The 17478-nt window shown below is 47.1% G+C and overlaps 1 protein-coding gene across 5 annotated transcripts; it reads right to left on the bottom strand.

Annotated features, from left to right (window-relative positions):
• Nucleotides 1-504: 504 nt before the first annotated feature.
• Nucleotides 505-17385, bottom strand: HSDL1 (hydroxysteroid dehydrogenase like 1). Of its 5 annotated transcripts, none has more exons than XR_014292269.1 (7): nucleotides 17295-17385; nucleotides 10011-10069; nucleotides 6898-7123; nucleotides 5772-6217; nucleotides 5336-5563; nucleotides 1645-3288; nucleotides 505-883 (listed from the first exon to the last, which is right to left on the bottom strand). XR_014292269.1 is itself a non-coding variant. In XM_082607911.1 (7 exons), exons 4-7 carry the CDS (start codon nucleotides 7115-7117, stop codon nucleotides 3190-3192), a joined length of 993 nt encoding a protein of 330 aa, XP_082464037.1. In that variant the 5' UTR covers nucleotides 7118-7123; nucleotides 7475-7843; nucleotides 10011-10069; nucleotides 17295-17385; the 3' UTR covers nucleotides 505-3189. The 5 variants fall into 5 exon arrangements, 4 of the variants coding, with proteins under 4 accessions (XP_082464037.1, XP_082464038.1, XP_082464036.1 ...); XM_082607911.1 differs by adding an exon at nucleotides 7475-7843 and having other exon boundaries at nucleotides 505-3288; XM_082607912.1 differs by adding an exon at nucleotides 7475-7843 and having other exon boundaries at nucleotides 505-3288; nucleotides 6898-7082.
• Between the last annotated feature and the right edge of the window lie 93 nt (nucleotides 17386-17478).

The raw sequence follows: 17478 nt of genomic DNA, 5'->3' as shown, positions 1-17478 counted from the left end.
TTACACGAGATCAACCCACACCTGATTAAGTTCTCCTCCCACCCCCGCCCCACCCCGCCCCAGGTCGCATCAATGTTAGGAACTTTCAGAGAATTCTTGACCCTTGCACTTGCAAATCCTCAAAAGCAAGCACTCCCTGCTGCCACCACGTAAGGTACCTGATCTTAAACTTAACTGTGTTGTTCTACTCAGGGTCCTTTGAACAGCCCTTTAGGTCACTATGCCATTGAATACAAAGCCCAACTGTTAGGAACAGAGGTAGGCTGATGAATTGCAAACATCCTTGTCACGTGATAGTGAAGTCGGAAGCGGGGGAAGAGAGACAGCTGCCAGCTCCTGAAAATCCTAGAAACCGCAGGGGGCCTGGGGCATGACAGGAGGTGGCCTGGAAATTGACCAAGGAAGGCTGAGAGCCCCAGAATCCTGGTCTACCGGTTTTCCACCACTCCAGGTTCTAATAACTTCCTAAACTAACCCTTCATGTACATAATAAAACATTCACAATTCCATGGGAAGGTAAATCTTTATTAACCCTGAGTGCTATTTTAAAGAGTAACAGCCTGAGCCAATATTGAGACAGAGACACAGAGAGACCAGTTTCCGAGGGCAAACGATGTCAACACTGAGGACACCACTTAACCCTCTGGTTCCCAAATGTGCCAAGATTTTAAGTAACTGAGGTTAAAACAGAACAGACTCCTCCGAAGAGCTGTCTCTACTCACTGACTCCCTTTTTCTTCCCACTCTTCCTTGAACCCACTACTTTTCATCCCCACCACTACTTTCATCCCCACCACTCGATGAAAATGGATCATGACAAAACCACCAGTGACCTCCACATCGCCAACGTCAGTGATCAAAATCAGCCTTCATCTTATTCAACCTATCAGGAGAATGAGAGCAAGAAATCAACTCTATAGTTTCAAAAGATTTATGAGACACGTGGTTACGCACAATTTTCTTACTGAGTTACCAGCTTTTAATGAGTTACTATCACAGGTGTTCAGAGATTTTTTGTAACTTTTAAATAATTGTTCCTATGGGGGGAAAAATGTATCTCTCTTTCCAAACAACCAATTTACAAACATACGGAGCAAAACCTCTTCCAAAGGAAGCAGAAGCAACTGCTTTTATTAAGTTTTCAGGCCACAGACTGTTTCAAAAGTTCTTATTTCCCACATTCTTAATAAGAAACCCCATCTACAGTGGTCCGATTATGACTCTCAAATGAGCTCTGGGAAAGGTAAAACCTAAGGAAGATTCTTGGTTTTGATCTTTCATGAACTTTGCACCCATCAGCATATTTACATATGTCCTGCCAAGGAGAGAATTTTAAAACATCACTGACATGGTTTACTTAGTCTCATCATATAACAATGATCCAACACCTAATCTATAAGACACTGCTGTACCACATAACACCTTAGATATAAATATGGTATTTTTACATCAAGTTGCTGCTGCTTATTATATGTCAATTAAAGTTCAAGTCATTGTGGCATGAAGTCAAATTTTCTCTAGTCTTAATGACCATAAATTGTCGGGTGGGGAAACGCCAAATATGACAAAATAAAGGCTTCCAAGCCAACTTGGAAGCAAAACAGTCAGCTCTACGTAGTATCACTAGTGTGTAAATTTTCACACCTGAAGTTCTTCCTCTTATGTGATGAAGGCCTGATCTGTAAGTTGAAGAGCTCTGAACTTAACTTCTGATCTTGAGTCCAAGTCAGATCTGGAAATACTAAGGCAATGTCACTGGCAAAATTGTGGGCATAACATAAAAGCATGCTTTAGGCCTACTCGTAATGGAATATTATCTGAGGAGAAAGCAATTTCATAAAAGTCCTGGTTTCAATTTACCGGTTTCTGCATCAATGTTGCAATATTAAGCGGTGAATTTCAAATTTGTACATACAGTCATATTCGTATAGTGATTTACAACTGTCAAAGCACTACGTATGTGGTTCTCAAAAATGTTTGGCTTTATAGGACCTGAACCAAAAAGACTTCACAGTAGGTTTCAGTGCAAACCCATATTGTGGTGGGTTGTGCACAATTATCTTCATACCAATAGAAGTATTCACTATAATGCATAAATCCATTACACGAACCAAGAGTGAGCTTCTAACTTATTTCAACAGATACAATATGTCATATCACACACACATAATCTGTCCATACTTTAACTACTATTCTATAAATATTTGATGTTTACACCAATAATGCCGCTGGAATGGACTAATATTACATAGAAAAGTGTTTGACAACGAGGTATAACAAGCTCTAAAGGGCTAAATTTGTTCTAAAATGGGTCACAGGCTGAGAAATCATTACTTATCCACAGTAATTATAAATCAGAAGATGACTGAGGGTCAATTATTACATGTCCAAATCTAGGAATGAATTAATTCCTTAGTAGATTAAAAAAAACAGAATGTCGTAAGTAATATTATACGTGGCAAGTCTATAGCACAAAATTGGGTAGCCTTGTTTAGTATGAAAAGGAAAAATCTAGAATTTTAATACCCTTAAGATTCCACATTAAGCCATCTTGACGAGAAATCTTTTTTAAAGTAACGTACCCATAAATAAAGTTGCCTAGATGCACACAACATACACACATATATGGTTCTCTAACGAAGTATCAGTTGAAGAGCAGCACTTCATACAGACAGCCAAACAACTAGAGTTACACAATATAACACAGATTTCCACCAATGACACCAGCAATCTTACCTAGAAAGTAACACTTTTAAATAGTTTTTCCTGATGAACATTTGAAAACCAATACTACAATTCATCTACTGAAATAATTTCCCTTAAGAGACAACACGTGAAATTGCAAGAGCTGACAAGTCATATATTTCAATATCAGATCGCTAGTAGCACTTAGAACAACATAAATCACACAACTTTTGAACAGGTTAAAAAAAACAAAGCATCAAAATTTAGGTTTCCTCATGGTTCTTGTGTGGTGGTGGTTATTTACTCTGCGCCTTCCAAGTGGCCCTTGAGGCTTTTCCACTGCATTCTTAAAAGGGTTATGTTTGTTTTGCAAATGATGAGTCAACAGTATGCTAAATGATCCGTAATGAAAGAAAATGCAGAAGATAAATTACATGTGTTCTTCCCAATGTAGAATACTGCAGGTTCCCCCAGTTGGCAACACTTCCCAACCATCAGCCAGCTTCACGCTTTGCAGGATAAGGCCTCCTTCCGTAGGGAACGATGGAGAATATTTGCTCCCCACACCCAGAGCCATTCAGGCATATACTGTGCAAAAAGAAACTAAAAATGAAAGACAAAAAGACTGTAAGGTTAGAACCCAAAGTCATCGACAACAAAATGCACAGATCAGCAATCATTTAAACCAACAAACATCACCAATCCCACTAAATACAAAAAAGGAAAAACCTTAGGTGCTACTGCACTGAGCACCTACTTTTGTATAAGACCCTATGCTAGACTCTCTGGGGAACAGAAATGTGATCACCGCCCACCCGCCCCCTTTCTCTAATGAGGCGGGACAGACCTACATGCAGTGATACGATTTCATCTTTACTTAACGTGACATGAATAGTACGGAATGTGGATAAGAATGACAAATCAGCCCAGGAATAAAAGGCAGGTGAAAGGGAAAACTGCGTACGTGCTTAGTACCGTGTGAGAAAACTGGGGACTGAGGGGCAGAGTGGTGCTAAGTTAAACAAATGCACTGAGTCAAAACCACCAGGACCCTGAGAGGGTGCCTTGAGGTGTGACGAGGAAGGCTCGGGGACACGGGGAGGACGTCCGCTGACGCGGCTCTGCTCCAGGGGGTCTGTCACAAGCGGGGTGGTGGTGCTGCTGGCATCTCGTGGGCAGAGGTCCAGGACGCTGTGAGCCTCGTACAGTGCACAGGAAGGTCCCACAACAAGGAAGGAGCCAACCCCTACGCCCTCAGTGCCCAGGTGGAGAAGCCCTACGCAACACTGACGGATCTGCCCGAGACTGAGCGAAAGTTTAACACCTTGTGTGTGAAGGAGGGGAGATGGACGGGGCCCTGGCTGGTGCTGATGTTCTAGCCTTGACCAGAGGTGTTGTAATATAGGTCACTCCACATGCTCCTTAAGAAACAGACCCAGGTCACTCTGCTATTCCAGGAACCACAGTGAACAAGGAGGGGGTCCCAGCACGATGAACTGTGGGGTGAGGGTCCCAGAGGTGCCGCTGTTCCCAACAGGTTCCACAGAAGCTTCAGCTTAGCCACCTTGGAGACAGGGGTCCTGTGTTTGGCCTGGAGCCGTAAGTTACTACCTGTGAAAATGACCAAGGTCTCTTTGGACCTATTTAAAGAGTCAGGATTTCATGGAAAAAAATACCCAAATACTCCTCCTTGGGGCCACTGTCCTAAAGCAAAAGGCTCTAAAATCCAAGGAGATGAAAGAAGGCAATATATGGTCCCTTAGGAGGACTCTGCAAGGAGGGTCACATTGAAACATGGGGGTGCCTGACACAGGCTAGGTAATCGGATCCCCCCCAAAGGGCATTTTATTTTCAGTATTTATTGAGTGGAGATTGAAGCAGCATCTAAAAATCTGTTTGTTTTAAATCTCCTCTCATGACCACTTGTCCACTACAGGGGGACCAGCATCAAGATGGATTCTGCCCGTTTCTTAAGGAAGGGCAGGCGGAGACTCACTGGCTCGTCCCAGGGAGGTTTCAGCACACTGGGCAGAGGGAGGGAAAGAGCTAATGGGAGAGGAGAGAATTTCATCCTCTGGGTACTGACGGAGCAACCCCGGAGGCTGGCTCATCGGCCTGCCGAGATAACAGCAGTAACAGGAGAGGGGTGCCAAGCCTCCAGGCACTGGGAACTGCGGAAAAGCCGGTGGGGGGGGGGTGGTTCGGGTTCTGCAAGGCTCTGGGCGCCTTCGGGGATCCTGACCCGTGTGTCCAGGCCTGCTCCTGGCCAGTGTGACACAGCGTAGCCCCCACGGGGACCCGGCTCAGTAGGACTTGGGGGAACGACGAGCCGAGGGGAGGACGTCCACAGCGAGGGTGCACATCCAGCTTGTCAGAAAAGTCACAGCGCTTAAAATACAAATGCCATGCGTTCCCCAGAGACTGAGACAGGCGGGACTTAAAAAGGTAAGAAACAAACGGGAATGGAGAAGATGGAAAAGAACTCAAAGAACGTGAGCTGGATCCTTAAACTGGAGCACTCTAAGGTTTGAGAATCAGAATTTACAATCCTCATCTTTCAGCATCATGCTTCAATCAGATTCCCATGTATCATTTAAAAAAGGTTTAGAATGCACTAACCTAATTACAAGAGCTGAGCACACACTGTTACCTGGATGGAGTGGGACCAGTATCCTGTGGTCCTTTTTGAAATGCCAAGGGTAGAAACAGCGTGATGTGCGTACACTTGTGGCGAAGGCACCAACCATGGGCACTTGTGCAGAAAGCTGCCAGGGGTGGACACGTTGGTAGCTACGTAGAACGGGATTAGACTCTGTACGAAGATTCCTTTGGAAGCATATTCATACTGCAACGCTCTGCTGAAGTGGTCTAAGTAAGCCTGTTGAAACAGGAGGGGAAAAGACTTAATTTTTCAGGAACTCGGAAGAAATTCAGGAGAAAAAAAAGACTTAATGGTCATTTCAGGGAAAAAAAGACAGCATAAGCAAACACGAGCTGCTGACAAAGAGCTCAACAAACGGGACCAAACCACTGTGATAAACACTGTCCTACAGGATGATTTCATTTTCCAACTGGGGACGCGTTACCTTAGACGCGGAAAACGCCGCCAGCTGGGGGGTTGGCTTGCAGCAGGAGCCGGAGGAGATGGTGACGATGGCCCCTTTCTTCCTCTCCACCATCCCGGGTAACACTATGTGCACCATCAGGCTGGCGGCGGCAATGTTCACGTTGACGATGTCCCAGAGCGTGTCCTCCGAGACCTGCGTGAAGTACTGCGGGTAGGGGTAGAACACGCCCACGTTGTTCACCAGGATGCCAACGTCTCTGTCCTCCAGGGCTTCCCGAATCAGCCCGGAGATCTCGCGGCCCTTGCTGAAGTCCGCGACGATGACGTCAGTCTCCACCTGGTAGGCGTCAGCGATGTCTTTAGCGACCGCCTGCAGCTTCTCTTGGTTCCGACTGATCAGCACGATGCTGAGCCCACGGCTGGCCAACTCCTCTGCGTAGGCCCTTCCGATCCCGTCTGTTGCGCCTACAGTACAAGCCGGGAAAGGTGAGCAAACTCGTTTCTCAGTGTGACCTTTAGAATGGACTTTAAATACCCTGTGTCCGGGTTTAATCAGAGAAGGATTCACACTAGAAATAAACCGAGTTCTGTAAGTGATCAGTCAAGCACAGGGTCAAATCCACGACACACAAGCTAGTCAAATACTCGCCCAGACACACTGACAGGCAGAGGAAGAGCTGTTGTACATTCACCAAGTTGACTGTGAGACACAGTGGGAAACTGTTTTCAAACTCTCATCTGGCTTGAATGAGTGCCAGGGGGTACTTTCCTGGGAAACAATGGTAAATTAAAAAGAAATTTAAAATAAGCGAAGTGTTTCTGAAAGTGGTACCAGTTTGTAAGGACACTTTCAAAACAGAGAGCAAGAAGGACAATCAAAGGGGAGGAAGGTGGGGCTGGAGCAGGACTGGGAACAGGAGGGGGCACAATGGGAAGCACAGAAATCACAGGGAAATTCTTCCAAGACCAGGGTGGTAAGAAACGCGCACATAATCGTAACAGAGTAGTTTTATTTTTTTATCCCATGAAAACATTACATCAAATTCAGTCACTCCAGGAATGATGCATCCAACTTAAAACACAGATTAGACAGGAAAGATGATTTCATTTTTGGATTAGGCAAGAAGTGAAAACTCATGTCTTACCGCTCACGACCGCCCATCTTCCATACTGCTTGATCAGGTCTGCTCGGCTCACCAGGCGCGGGATGAAATGCAGCCTGATCAGGCTGTAAAAGTCACAGACGACGGTGATGCTTTTTCTGGCCGTGTACCAGGCTCCCACCAAGGCGAGGGCTTCCATGTAGCAGTTGCAGGACCTGGCGATTTCCCTGTACAAGAGGTAGAAGCTGTCGACGGCAGCCATGGCAGCCTGCAAGGGAGGGCAGCGAGAGAAAGGTGGCCTTTGCTTAGTAAGTTAAAGGAACACGCACGGTGTGCGGGAAGAAAGGCATCTGAGGACATCAGAGCTTAACAATTTTGCATTCAAATAACAGTAACTGTTCAGATGCACATAGCCCATGGATCCAGACAGCTGATGATCTCATTATTTAACATCTGTCGCTTATAAAGTTCTTTCCTTCCAAGAAGATTAGTCAACATAGTTATCAAGAGTTACCAAATTCCTACTAAAATCCAGGCACTGCGCTAAATGTTGTGGCTACGGAGATAAACACCCTATGCCAAAAAAAGCTCCTGGTCCAGCACAGTGACAGACACAGACCTTTTAATTCACATAACAGCTGAGAGGTATGTTTCTTTCTTTTACTGAATTTATATGTATTCAAAACCGGCAAGCGCAGAGGGCCTACTATCCCTGGAGAGACAGAGTAGAAGAAACAGAGGCGATATTAAGACAGGGCCTTGGCCTCAAAGACCGTACAACCCATTTGAGACAAAACTAAGCTCTAATAAACCTTAACATCAAATAAACATAAATTAGATTATGTCTAAATAATATTCATAAATGGATACTTAAAAAGAGATACTCCCCAAACTTGAAGAAATGGTTTTCCCAAATGACACTGCATAAGCACGCTCCACCTCGCTGACGTCACTGGCACACCATTTCCTTTCCCTGGCCCCTTAACGTCTGGGGAAAGAAAGGCCCAATTCAATTCTTGTAAGTATTCACACAGCAAGCATCGCGATGCACCTATTATGTGCCATGGACCGTGAAAGACGCTAAGGACTCAAAGATGAAGTAAATAACTACCTAGAAGAAGAGACGAACGTTTAACAAAACAACTTGAAATGCCATACGAACTGGTGTATGTATGCCTGTGCTCAGAAAGGCTGAGAAAGGCCGGGCACGACCAAGGCTGATGAACTTCATCCTGGACTAGACCCGGGGAGCCACTGAGGCCTGAGCCCACTGTGTGCTATCAAGTGAGGGTCAAACATCAAAAAGATCAGAACGGACCACAATTAAATTACAGGGAGCTCCGACATGCACAAACACAAGGATACAGCATTTATTATATATTAAGAAAAGAAAATAGATTTAAGCCAAACAAACATTTATGTAAAACTTCTGGAAGTGGCCCCTTTCATAGAAACTGCATTAGAATAGGAAAAAAATAAATCCTGAAACTGAGAAAAATCCCCGAAATAGCAGCAAAAATTGGCATAAGCTTAAGGAAAAATAAGTGAATTCCTTCCCACTCCACCGCGATGCAATCTGAGCTCAACCGAGGTTCGCGGAGCGGAGAAAACAAATTAACCTCTGGAATGGAACACACTGTAAGGATGATACCACACTGTGGTAACAGGCACATAAAATAACGAAAAAAACTACTGAATATAAATAGGTATATATGGATATATATCTGTGTGTTGAGTATGCACATGAGTGTGCAGTCCAAATTACAAACCAACAAAACATACAAAAGAAATATGACAGAAAACTGAAAGAAATAGACAGTAGGATTCTTAAATGCCTCACAATGAGGATATAACCCCTCAAACGTTAAAATTTCCACTCCTACCGTAACTCTAAGTGGGTGCGGCATTAAGTAAGTTAAAGAAACATCCTTCTCAAACAGCAATACAGGAAATGACTGAAGGGGCCACCGTATTTCCAGTAAGTAAAGTGCTGTACACTTTGGGGCTCTGTTCAGAGAAACTTACCTCCTACGACAAGGATGCCAAAACTGGTCAAGAAAAGAAAACATTATAAACTTCATTAAGCACACAAACCAATTACTTAATAAGATAAAAACAATTACATGTTCCTCTGGGGTAATGCTTCTTCATGGACCACAATGGCTGAGATTTCCTAAAACATGAACTATCGAGATCAGTGCAGTCTGGGCTGAAGATGCTTTTCTTTTTCTGGTCAGTCCGCCCCGCTAAGGCAGTACACCCTGGGCGCTGCTCCAAATCCTCTGAAAGACGTTCACAGTCACAGTCATCCACCTGAAATGTGTTCACCCCTTTTCTGCTGTGCATGAGCACCTCTCAAAGCTTCCGGATGCTAGCGATGAGGTAGTGACGTGTCACCCTCTCCAAGGGTCCCCCCTGCTGCACCATCTCAATACACAGCCACATCCGAGGAGGCAGGTGCTGGCTGGAGAGGCCCCTGCCGGGCACTGAGCACTCACATTGGCTGCTGTCCCCGAATGGTGCTAATTCAAGATTCCCAGAGAAACAACCAAAACATTAGCTTCTTACAAGGAAGAACGTAAAAACTGAGAATCCAAATCCAACCATCCTAAGTTAGGAGTTCCTGAAATAATTTTTTAAAGTGGACACGTGCCTTTTGTCATAATTAATCAAATACTAGGCAATGAAGAAAGCAAATGTGAAACATAATACTTGTATGCACCAGTACTTTTCAAACAAAATGTGATAAAATTCAAAATAACAAAACTATGACCAAAAAACTAGATACTTGGAACATTAAATCTACTCTTCAAAATAACAGGTGGGCATACATCTAAAATGTTAAAAGTGTTTTCAATGAAAAATTGAAACCCACATATCAAGGACTAATGGATCGTAGCCAAAGAAATACTTGTGGGAAAATGAATTGCAGGAGTGGCTGTAATAGGGTTCCAGCTAAAAAGGTCAGGTATGCCTCAGGGAATGACCTCACCCCAAGGGGAAGCTGTGTAAAGGGAACTTCGACCCCCTCAAACACCATTTTTTTCAAGAATTGAACATCTCAGAAGGAAAAACTTCAGCAAGAGAAGCCTGACTGCGACCGAGTTCCCCGATTTTTCTGCTCAAGTCATTAAGTACCCGTGGTTTCCTCTTACCTCCTCTGCCAGCCCTGGGCCTTCAGGAATACACTGCTCTGTCTTCTCTCCAGGACAAGCTGTGAACAAAAACCAACAGGAAACAAATGCCTCTCCTTCACAGCTCAGCTGGGATAAGTTTATATAAAACTGCGACCAAAGCGTTTTAAAAGTTAAGGAAACGGAACAACTCTCGTGCTGTGATTCCCGGCACAGGCAGCGACGCATCACCTGGTCTGGGAAGAAGACGGGCGGCGCCAGTGCCCGTCTGGTGGAAGGCTGGGCTGGGAGGCATCCCGGCTCCTGCACCTTGTTCCTTAAGGAACATTTCGTCACACAGGACAAAATCTGTCCAGACCGCTTGGAGGGAGACCCAGGATGGCGAGCAGACACCCTGCCCCCGACCTGCCCCGGGCATCTGCTGGGCTTCCCCGGGCCTCATCCTTCTCTCTGCAAACCACTGTGCTGCGCTCCAGCCACAGAGCACTAGACCCTCCGCTCGGCCGCAGCACCTGTTCCACACTCCCGGCAGATCCGGGCTGCCCACCTGAGCACGTGGGTCCTGGGCTGGCCCCTTCCAGCCTGCCTGGGGCCGGGGGCTTACGGATGAGGAGATGGAAGGAAACGCCAGTGCCACCTCTCCCCTCTCCCTCCACCCTAGACACCGCCCGGTGCCTGTTTCGGTTTTGAAACCCGCCACCCAAGGCTGCGTTCCCTGGGGGGCCACATCTCCCCACACACCCCTCCAGCACCTCACACAACCCCTGGCGCGGACAGATAGGAACGCCCAGATCAGCTGCTGCACGAAATCGCAGCACCCGGCCTAGCTCAGCTCAGTCCCGTCCCGCAGGGAGGGGACCACCAAACCAACACCTGCGATCCTTTACAAAAAGAAACCCCTCGTGGGCAAGGCCCCCGGGGCCGTCCTGCGCAGGCCCAGCAGGAGCTGTGCAGGCATCGGAAGGGAGCAGAGACCAGCGGTGCCAGGGCCTCCAACCCCGCTTCTCAACTCCACCCACTGGATCCGCTGCACCACCAGTCGGGGGGGACCGTCACGATATTTTAAATTGCAATTCCGTCACAGACAGCTATCTTACACGTTGATTATCATTGCTGGACTTTTTTTTTTTAATCGCAGATCATCAGAGGGCTGACGGCATTCTAGGTCTGAGATGCATCTCATCGTTCCCCAGAGGCAGCTCAACGTGGACAGACCTGACTCACGCCAACCAAATTCACAAAAGACTGATAAATTCAAATGCCAATTTAGTTATGAATAATAAACGATGCAGCCAAGAAGCCTAAACACGCACGGTCACTAGGCTGTAGGAAAGTCTACAAACTACTAGGACAGCAAGGAAGAAAGCAGTAAGTGTCGGATGCCGAGGACCCGTGCTGGGTCTCGCAACAGAGCGATTCCCCAGGGAGGAGGGCGGGGGCGAGACGTGCCCAGGCACACAGCCCGGCCTGCCGGGAAATGGTGACAACAGCAACGAGCTCACAGCGTGGGATGCGCACCCAGGGGTGGAAACAGGGCCAGGAGGGGAGCCCAGGCTGTGAGATGCCTTTACGCCACACAGAAACGTTGGGCCAAAGGCAGGAGCTCATCAGGTTTAGCGCAGAAGGTAGCTGGCGGCGGTGGAGGGGCAGTGGCCTCGCGGGCAGGAAGTCAGGCGGCCTGGGCCCTGGTCCATCCAGACGGGGACGAAGCAAAGCTAGATGGAGAGCACGCGGCTTTGTGACCGACTCCCTGCCGCTCCTCAGACACGCCAGACATTTTCACCCATTTGCTCGCACCTCGATGGACTATAAATGGCAAAGGACTGGAAATTCTACATGCCCGACATCCTCTTAATCCTCTCCCCATCCGTAAGTAGCTGATGGAAAATAATGTCTTTCTAATGGAAGAAGAAATCAGGACTCCCCCCCAAAGCCATTCAGTTCTAGGAAGACTCATGGAAGCAGTTTTAAAGGGGTTTACTACACATTTAGGTCGAGAAGGCTACCAAGGTACGCACAGATAGCAGGCTGCTTTTAACTTGCTTTGGGGGTTTGACTAGTTCATTGTTCTGTGGATAGGTACTAGTCTAAAACTTAGAGAAATCCATTACTTAGAAAGCAACACTGAAACACAGTAAAATCCTGGTCCCTGTACACCCTACCTGTACAAGTTATTATAAAGCTTTGTTTTCCTGCCTCTACGGAAACTAAAACACCAGTGAACAACAGAGGCAAACAGTCAGAACTGTCTCCGAAACAGGAAAAGCAGTGCAATTCCCTACTGTCTTCTAGGCATGTTCTACTTCTCCAGGGCAATATTCATCAGGGCTAAAGGACCCTTAGGTAAACCACGGAATTTGAGTGATTATGACGTGTCAGGGTGGACTCACCCTCAGTAGAAGCAGCACCACTCTGGCGAGTGATGCTGGTACAGGGGAGGCCCTGAATGTGCCGGAGTAGGTGCTGTATGGGGTCTCCGTACCTTCCTATCGATTTTATTATAAACCCAAAACTGCTCCAAGAAAGCCTAAAAAAACCCCTTTGAGGTAACATCACAACTCTGAAGGCATCATGGGCAAACTATGGTCAAGACTCCAGGAGCAAAGTCACGTCTTCAAAGCGCGGCTGCTGTGCCTGTAACATTATCCTGACCTACAGTTTAGCTGACTCAACTTCACCGTGTAAAAGGCGCTCAGACCTAATACAAAACCCTTCGGGAATCAAAGAGCTCTGGGAGCAGTGTCTCGGCTGAAACACAGGCATCCCCAGGCTATCCAAATGAATGCTACCTGGGGGTGATGCTACAAGAACATAAGACAGATGGCCCCAAATGTTTTCGAAGAAAATAAAGCAAGTATGATGGAAAAAAGACAATTAAAACACCACCAAACAAAAGGTAGTGGGGGCGGTAGGTAACGGCCCTCCAACATGCCCACATCCTAATCCTCATGCCCCACAAACATGTCACCTCATGTAGCAAGGGGACCTTGAAGATTAAGGATCTTGAGATGGGGGGATGATCCTGCATTATCCAGGTGGGTCCAACGTGATCACACGTGTCCTTATTAGATGGAGGCAGAAGGGTCAGAGTCAGAGAAGGAGTTGTGACCAAGAAGCAGAGGTCAGAGAGTGCGAGGGAGATTTAAAGACCAGAGGCTGCTGGATTAAAAATGCCGAGAGGAGAGGGGTCACAGGTCAAGGAAGGCAGACACCTCCAGAATCTGGCAAAGGCCAGGATATGGATCCTCTCCAGAGCCTCCCCAAGTGACACAAGCGTGCTGACACCCTGGCTTTAGTCCAGTGGGACTGACTTGAGACTTCTGATCTCCAGAACTGTAAGAGAATAACTCTGTCTTGTTTTAAGCCACTGAGCTTGCAGCAATATGTTACAGCAAATCATAGGAAATTAAATTAAATTAAATCATAGGAAAGTAAGATGGAGGGACGGACAGACTGTCAGTCTAGTTTTTAAGACAGTATAGAGACAAGTTGCAAATCCTGAAACATCCCTCAAACCAAAACCTGTATTCAGGAAGCAGAAAGTATCCTCAGAGGCTCCTCAGATCTTCGACTGGCTGAGGCCGTCCTCAGCACCCTCGTGAACAGCCGGCACTTTCCAGTAAGGCTGCAGGGTTAGGACTTTAAACTGTTTTTTAATAGAAATCTCACTTCACTCAGAGCCTTGCTCTCAGCACTCCCATCCTGTCTCTCCTCGCAAGACCAGCTCAAGTCCCATCCCTTCACCCCAGCTCAGTCCCAGGACTCGCTGACAAGCACCACGACACGGCAACCCTGGGGATGGACCGATGGACGGGAGACCCACGCGCCTCTTCCCTTCCCTTCCCAGGTCTCCACACCCACCAGCATGAGTTCCCCTCCGTCTCTCTCCCCCACGTGACACTTAAACACTTAAACAGAATGCGGAGCAGTGCAGTAACTGGACTCTATCTTGGTTCCTCAACTAGAACACAGGCCTCTTGAGGGCAGGAAATATATCTAAAACTAATTTTTCTGTAATTTAAGAAAAGTGGAAATTGTACACAAAAGTTGTAAAACCTATTATGCACAGTTCAAAGAGTAATGAGCAAAACACCCACACAGACACCCTACTTCACAAACCAAAGCAGAGTCTTAGAAGCCCCGATGCTTCCTCCCTGGTCACATCCCCTCTGCCACCCGGGGTGGGGTTGGTAATCAATCTCCTAAATTCTGATGTAATATTCCCTTGCTTCCTTTTTTTTTAAGAGTTGTACTATTACTGCAGCCTGGATTCTGAAATATTCCGTTTTCCCCGGTTCTGACCTTTACATAAAGGAATCAAACCCGAAGTATCCTTGGGTGCCTTCTTTCACTCCGCGCTGTTTCTGAGACTCACCCACGCCTCCGTAGCTATAGGCCATATACTCTCACTGCCGCGCTACCTCACGGTACAGACACACAATTCATGTAACCATTCTACTGCTGATAGGTTGTTCTCGTTGGTTTTGACTTTACAATTATGAACGGCACTGCCATGAACCTTCTCGTGCGTGTCTCCTGGGCACGTGTACAAGAGCTTCTCGAAGGGATAGGCCTATGAGTCAAACTGCTGGGCCACAGGGCATCCATGCGTACAACGAGATGTTGCCATAGCGGCTGCACCAATTTACACGCCCACCAGCAGCAAGTGTGAGCACACGCTGCCTCCTCTCGATGGCTGGCAACGTCTAACAGTTCACCTCCTGCCAAAGGCTGGCTGTGAAATGGGATCTCACCATGGTTTTCATTGGCATTTCCTGGCTACTAATAAGGCTGAGTGGCACTCTTTTGATGTTTATGTACTGTTTGTGTTTTCTCATCTATGAAATGCCTGTTCCTAGCTTTTGACGTGTTGTCTTCTTTTTCTTTCAGAGTTAGAAGAATTCTTTCCATATTGTAGATACTGGTTCTCTGTATGCTTTGTCTCTTTGTAGTGCTTTTGATGAACTGAATGTCTTAATATTAATGTAGTCAAATTTATCTATCTTTTCCCTGCATGGTTTGTGCTTGTCATGTTTTATTTCAGAAATCCCATCCTAGTCCCAAGTCATAAAGATATTTTCCCATATTATTTTCCAAAATTTTTTTTACAGTTCTGTTTTTCAGATTTAATTCTTTAATCCTCCCACAGCCTTGTGATGGTGTGAGGCTGGGATCACATCCATCTTTACTATTCCTCCTCAGCACCTGGCATGGTGCTAGGTATATGATATTTATTTAATAAACAGAAGCAAATAAGGCTTTGTGTTCAAAGTTCAAACTTCCCTCTCGGGGAGAGAAAACTTGAGAAGCTTCTCAAACTTTGCATCGGCACTTTGACGAAGTTATTATTGGTGTATCATGACTTTTTGGAATTTCCTTACCTTCCTTTGCCAAGTTTCAGTATACCACTACCATGCATTGCATGGAAAGAGCAGAACACGGGAGTTCTCATCCAAGATCCGATAACCCTCAGTTTCAGGTCTCCCTTTGTGCAGCGGGAATTAAAATAATAATAGCATCTACTCCTAGATACAGACCCAAGACAACCGAAGACTTAGGCTCACACAAAAACTTGTACAGCTGTGTTCATAGCAGCATTATTCACTAGCTAAAAAGCGGAAACAACCCAAATGTCCAACAACAGAGGAATGGATAAACAATGTGGTCTATCCACATAACGAAATATTATTCAGCAATAAAAAGAATGAAGTATGGATACATGCTATGCCATGGACCAACCTTGAGAACAGTATGCTGAGCCAAAGAAGCCAGACAAAAGGCGACACATCACAGGAGTCTATGTTTATGAAATGTCCAGAAAAGGCAAATCCAGAGACAGAAAGGAGATTAGGGCTGCCACAGGACGGGGGGAGTGGGAAATGGCGAGCGACTGCTAATGGGGTGGGAGTTCTTCGGGGGATGAGAAGAATGTTCTGGAATTAAATAGTGGCGAGGACTGTACACCATGAAGATGCTGCTATGAGCACTACATGTTTAAATGGCTAAACTGGTGGCTTTTATGTTGTGTGAATTTTATCTCAAAAAGAAAAAATCTGCTAAAAAAATACCAGTTTGTTGAACGCTATGCCCCTGGAACATTACTGTAGTGATTATAACCACAGACGCTGAAAATAGACATCCTGGATTCGAATCCACGCTCCCCATATAAGAGCTGTGTGTCTTGGGTGAAGGTGACATTACTTCACCTAAGCTTTCCTTACATCACCTGTAAACATGGGGCTAATAGTTCCTGCCTAAGATTATAATGAGAATTAAAGTAGACCATATGTAAAAAGCACTCAGAACAGAGCCCAGAACATAACTGCTCCATAAACCTTGGCTATTAGCCACTATAATTCAGTGTTCAACGTTAGCTCTTGTCTATTTGTAGTGCTCAGGGTTAAAACTGAGAGCTGGCTTTATGCAAAAGACTCCGCTAAGTGCTTTATTCCCATCATCGGACTTGCCCTCTCATCAACCTGACGAGGCAGAGTTTTAATCGTTCCCAGTTTACAGACGGGGAAACTGAGGCTTACCGAGGTAAAGTGAAGAATTGGGCTGTGGGAATTCAGATCAAGGTCTACCAAAGTCCTGAGCCCTGGCTGGCGACGCCCACTGTAAGACCCTCAGGCAGGCATCCTGCTAACATCACCGAGAGGGCCGCTGGGTTTGGCTTCAAGCGCCGGTCTGTGTCTGGGCTGCACGTTCGTTTGGAACAGCGACAGCCTCACTGGTCTCCAGAACCCTTCCCCTCCAGCACCGGGCAGGGCCGAACAAACGACCGCCGCTGGGGAACTGGTGGGGCCCTTTCTCCAAGAGCTCCCTTATTCTGAATTACTTCTACTTCAGAACAAAGACGACGACAACAAATCCCATTCAGACCAAGTCCTTTGGAAACGACAATAAAGAAGCACAAAGGGGTGATCTTCAGAGCCTCGTGCGGAGCACCTGGGTCAGGTCTGGGAAAGAGTGGGACCCGCGCTCGGGGTGCTGGGGCCCCAGGTCGGCCGGGTCCTGGGGGAGGGGCGGGCCCAGAAAAGGGAGTCCTGTGTGGGTGCAACGCCGGGATGGAGCTGTGGAAGGGGCGCTCTGGGGGGACACTCTGGAAGGAGGGAAGCTGGGGGCGGGGTCCGAAGGAAGGGAGGGACGAAAGGGTCCGGGAGGCCTGGGTGTCTCGGCGCTGAGGGCACTAGTCCAGGGGGGCGTGGTGGGGCGCAGAAGGAGGGGCCGGGCCGAAGTCCCAGTGGGCGCCGAGGGAGACCAGGAGGGTCTGGGGCCCAGGGCCCGGCGTGGGGGGCGCCGTACCTGCAGAGGCGACGCAGTCTCGGAGCCAGTCCCACCAAAGACGCTCGGCCACCGCCCCCGTCACAGCCGCCGCAGCTACAACGGGCCGCACCTCACGTGACCCGCGCACGCGCTGTGGGCGGGGCCGTTGCGGGACCCGCCCCCCCGGCGTCGCGAGTGCGCGTGCGCAGCGGTTGCCGTGGGG

Source organism: Mesoplodon mirus, assembly GCF_964341445.2.
Source record: "Mesoplodon mirus genome assembly, chromosome: 19".
In the NCBI taxonomy this organism is placed as follows: domain Eukaryota; kingdom Metazoa; phylum Chordata; class Mammalia; order Artiodactyla; family Ziphiidae; genus Mesoplodon; species Mesoplodon mirus.
The sequence above is the reverse complement of the archived record's forward strand: the minus strand, read 5'-3'. Positions and strand labels throughout refer to the sequence as shown.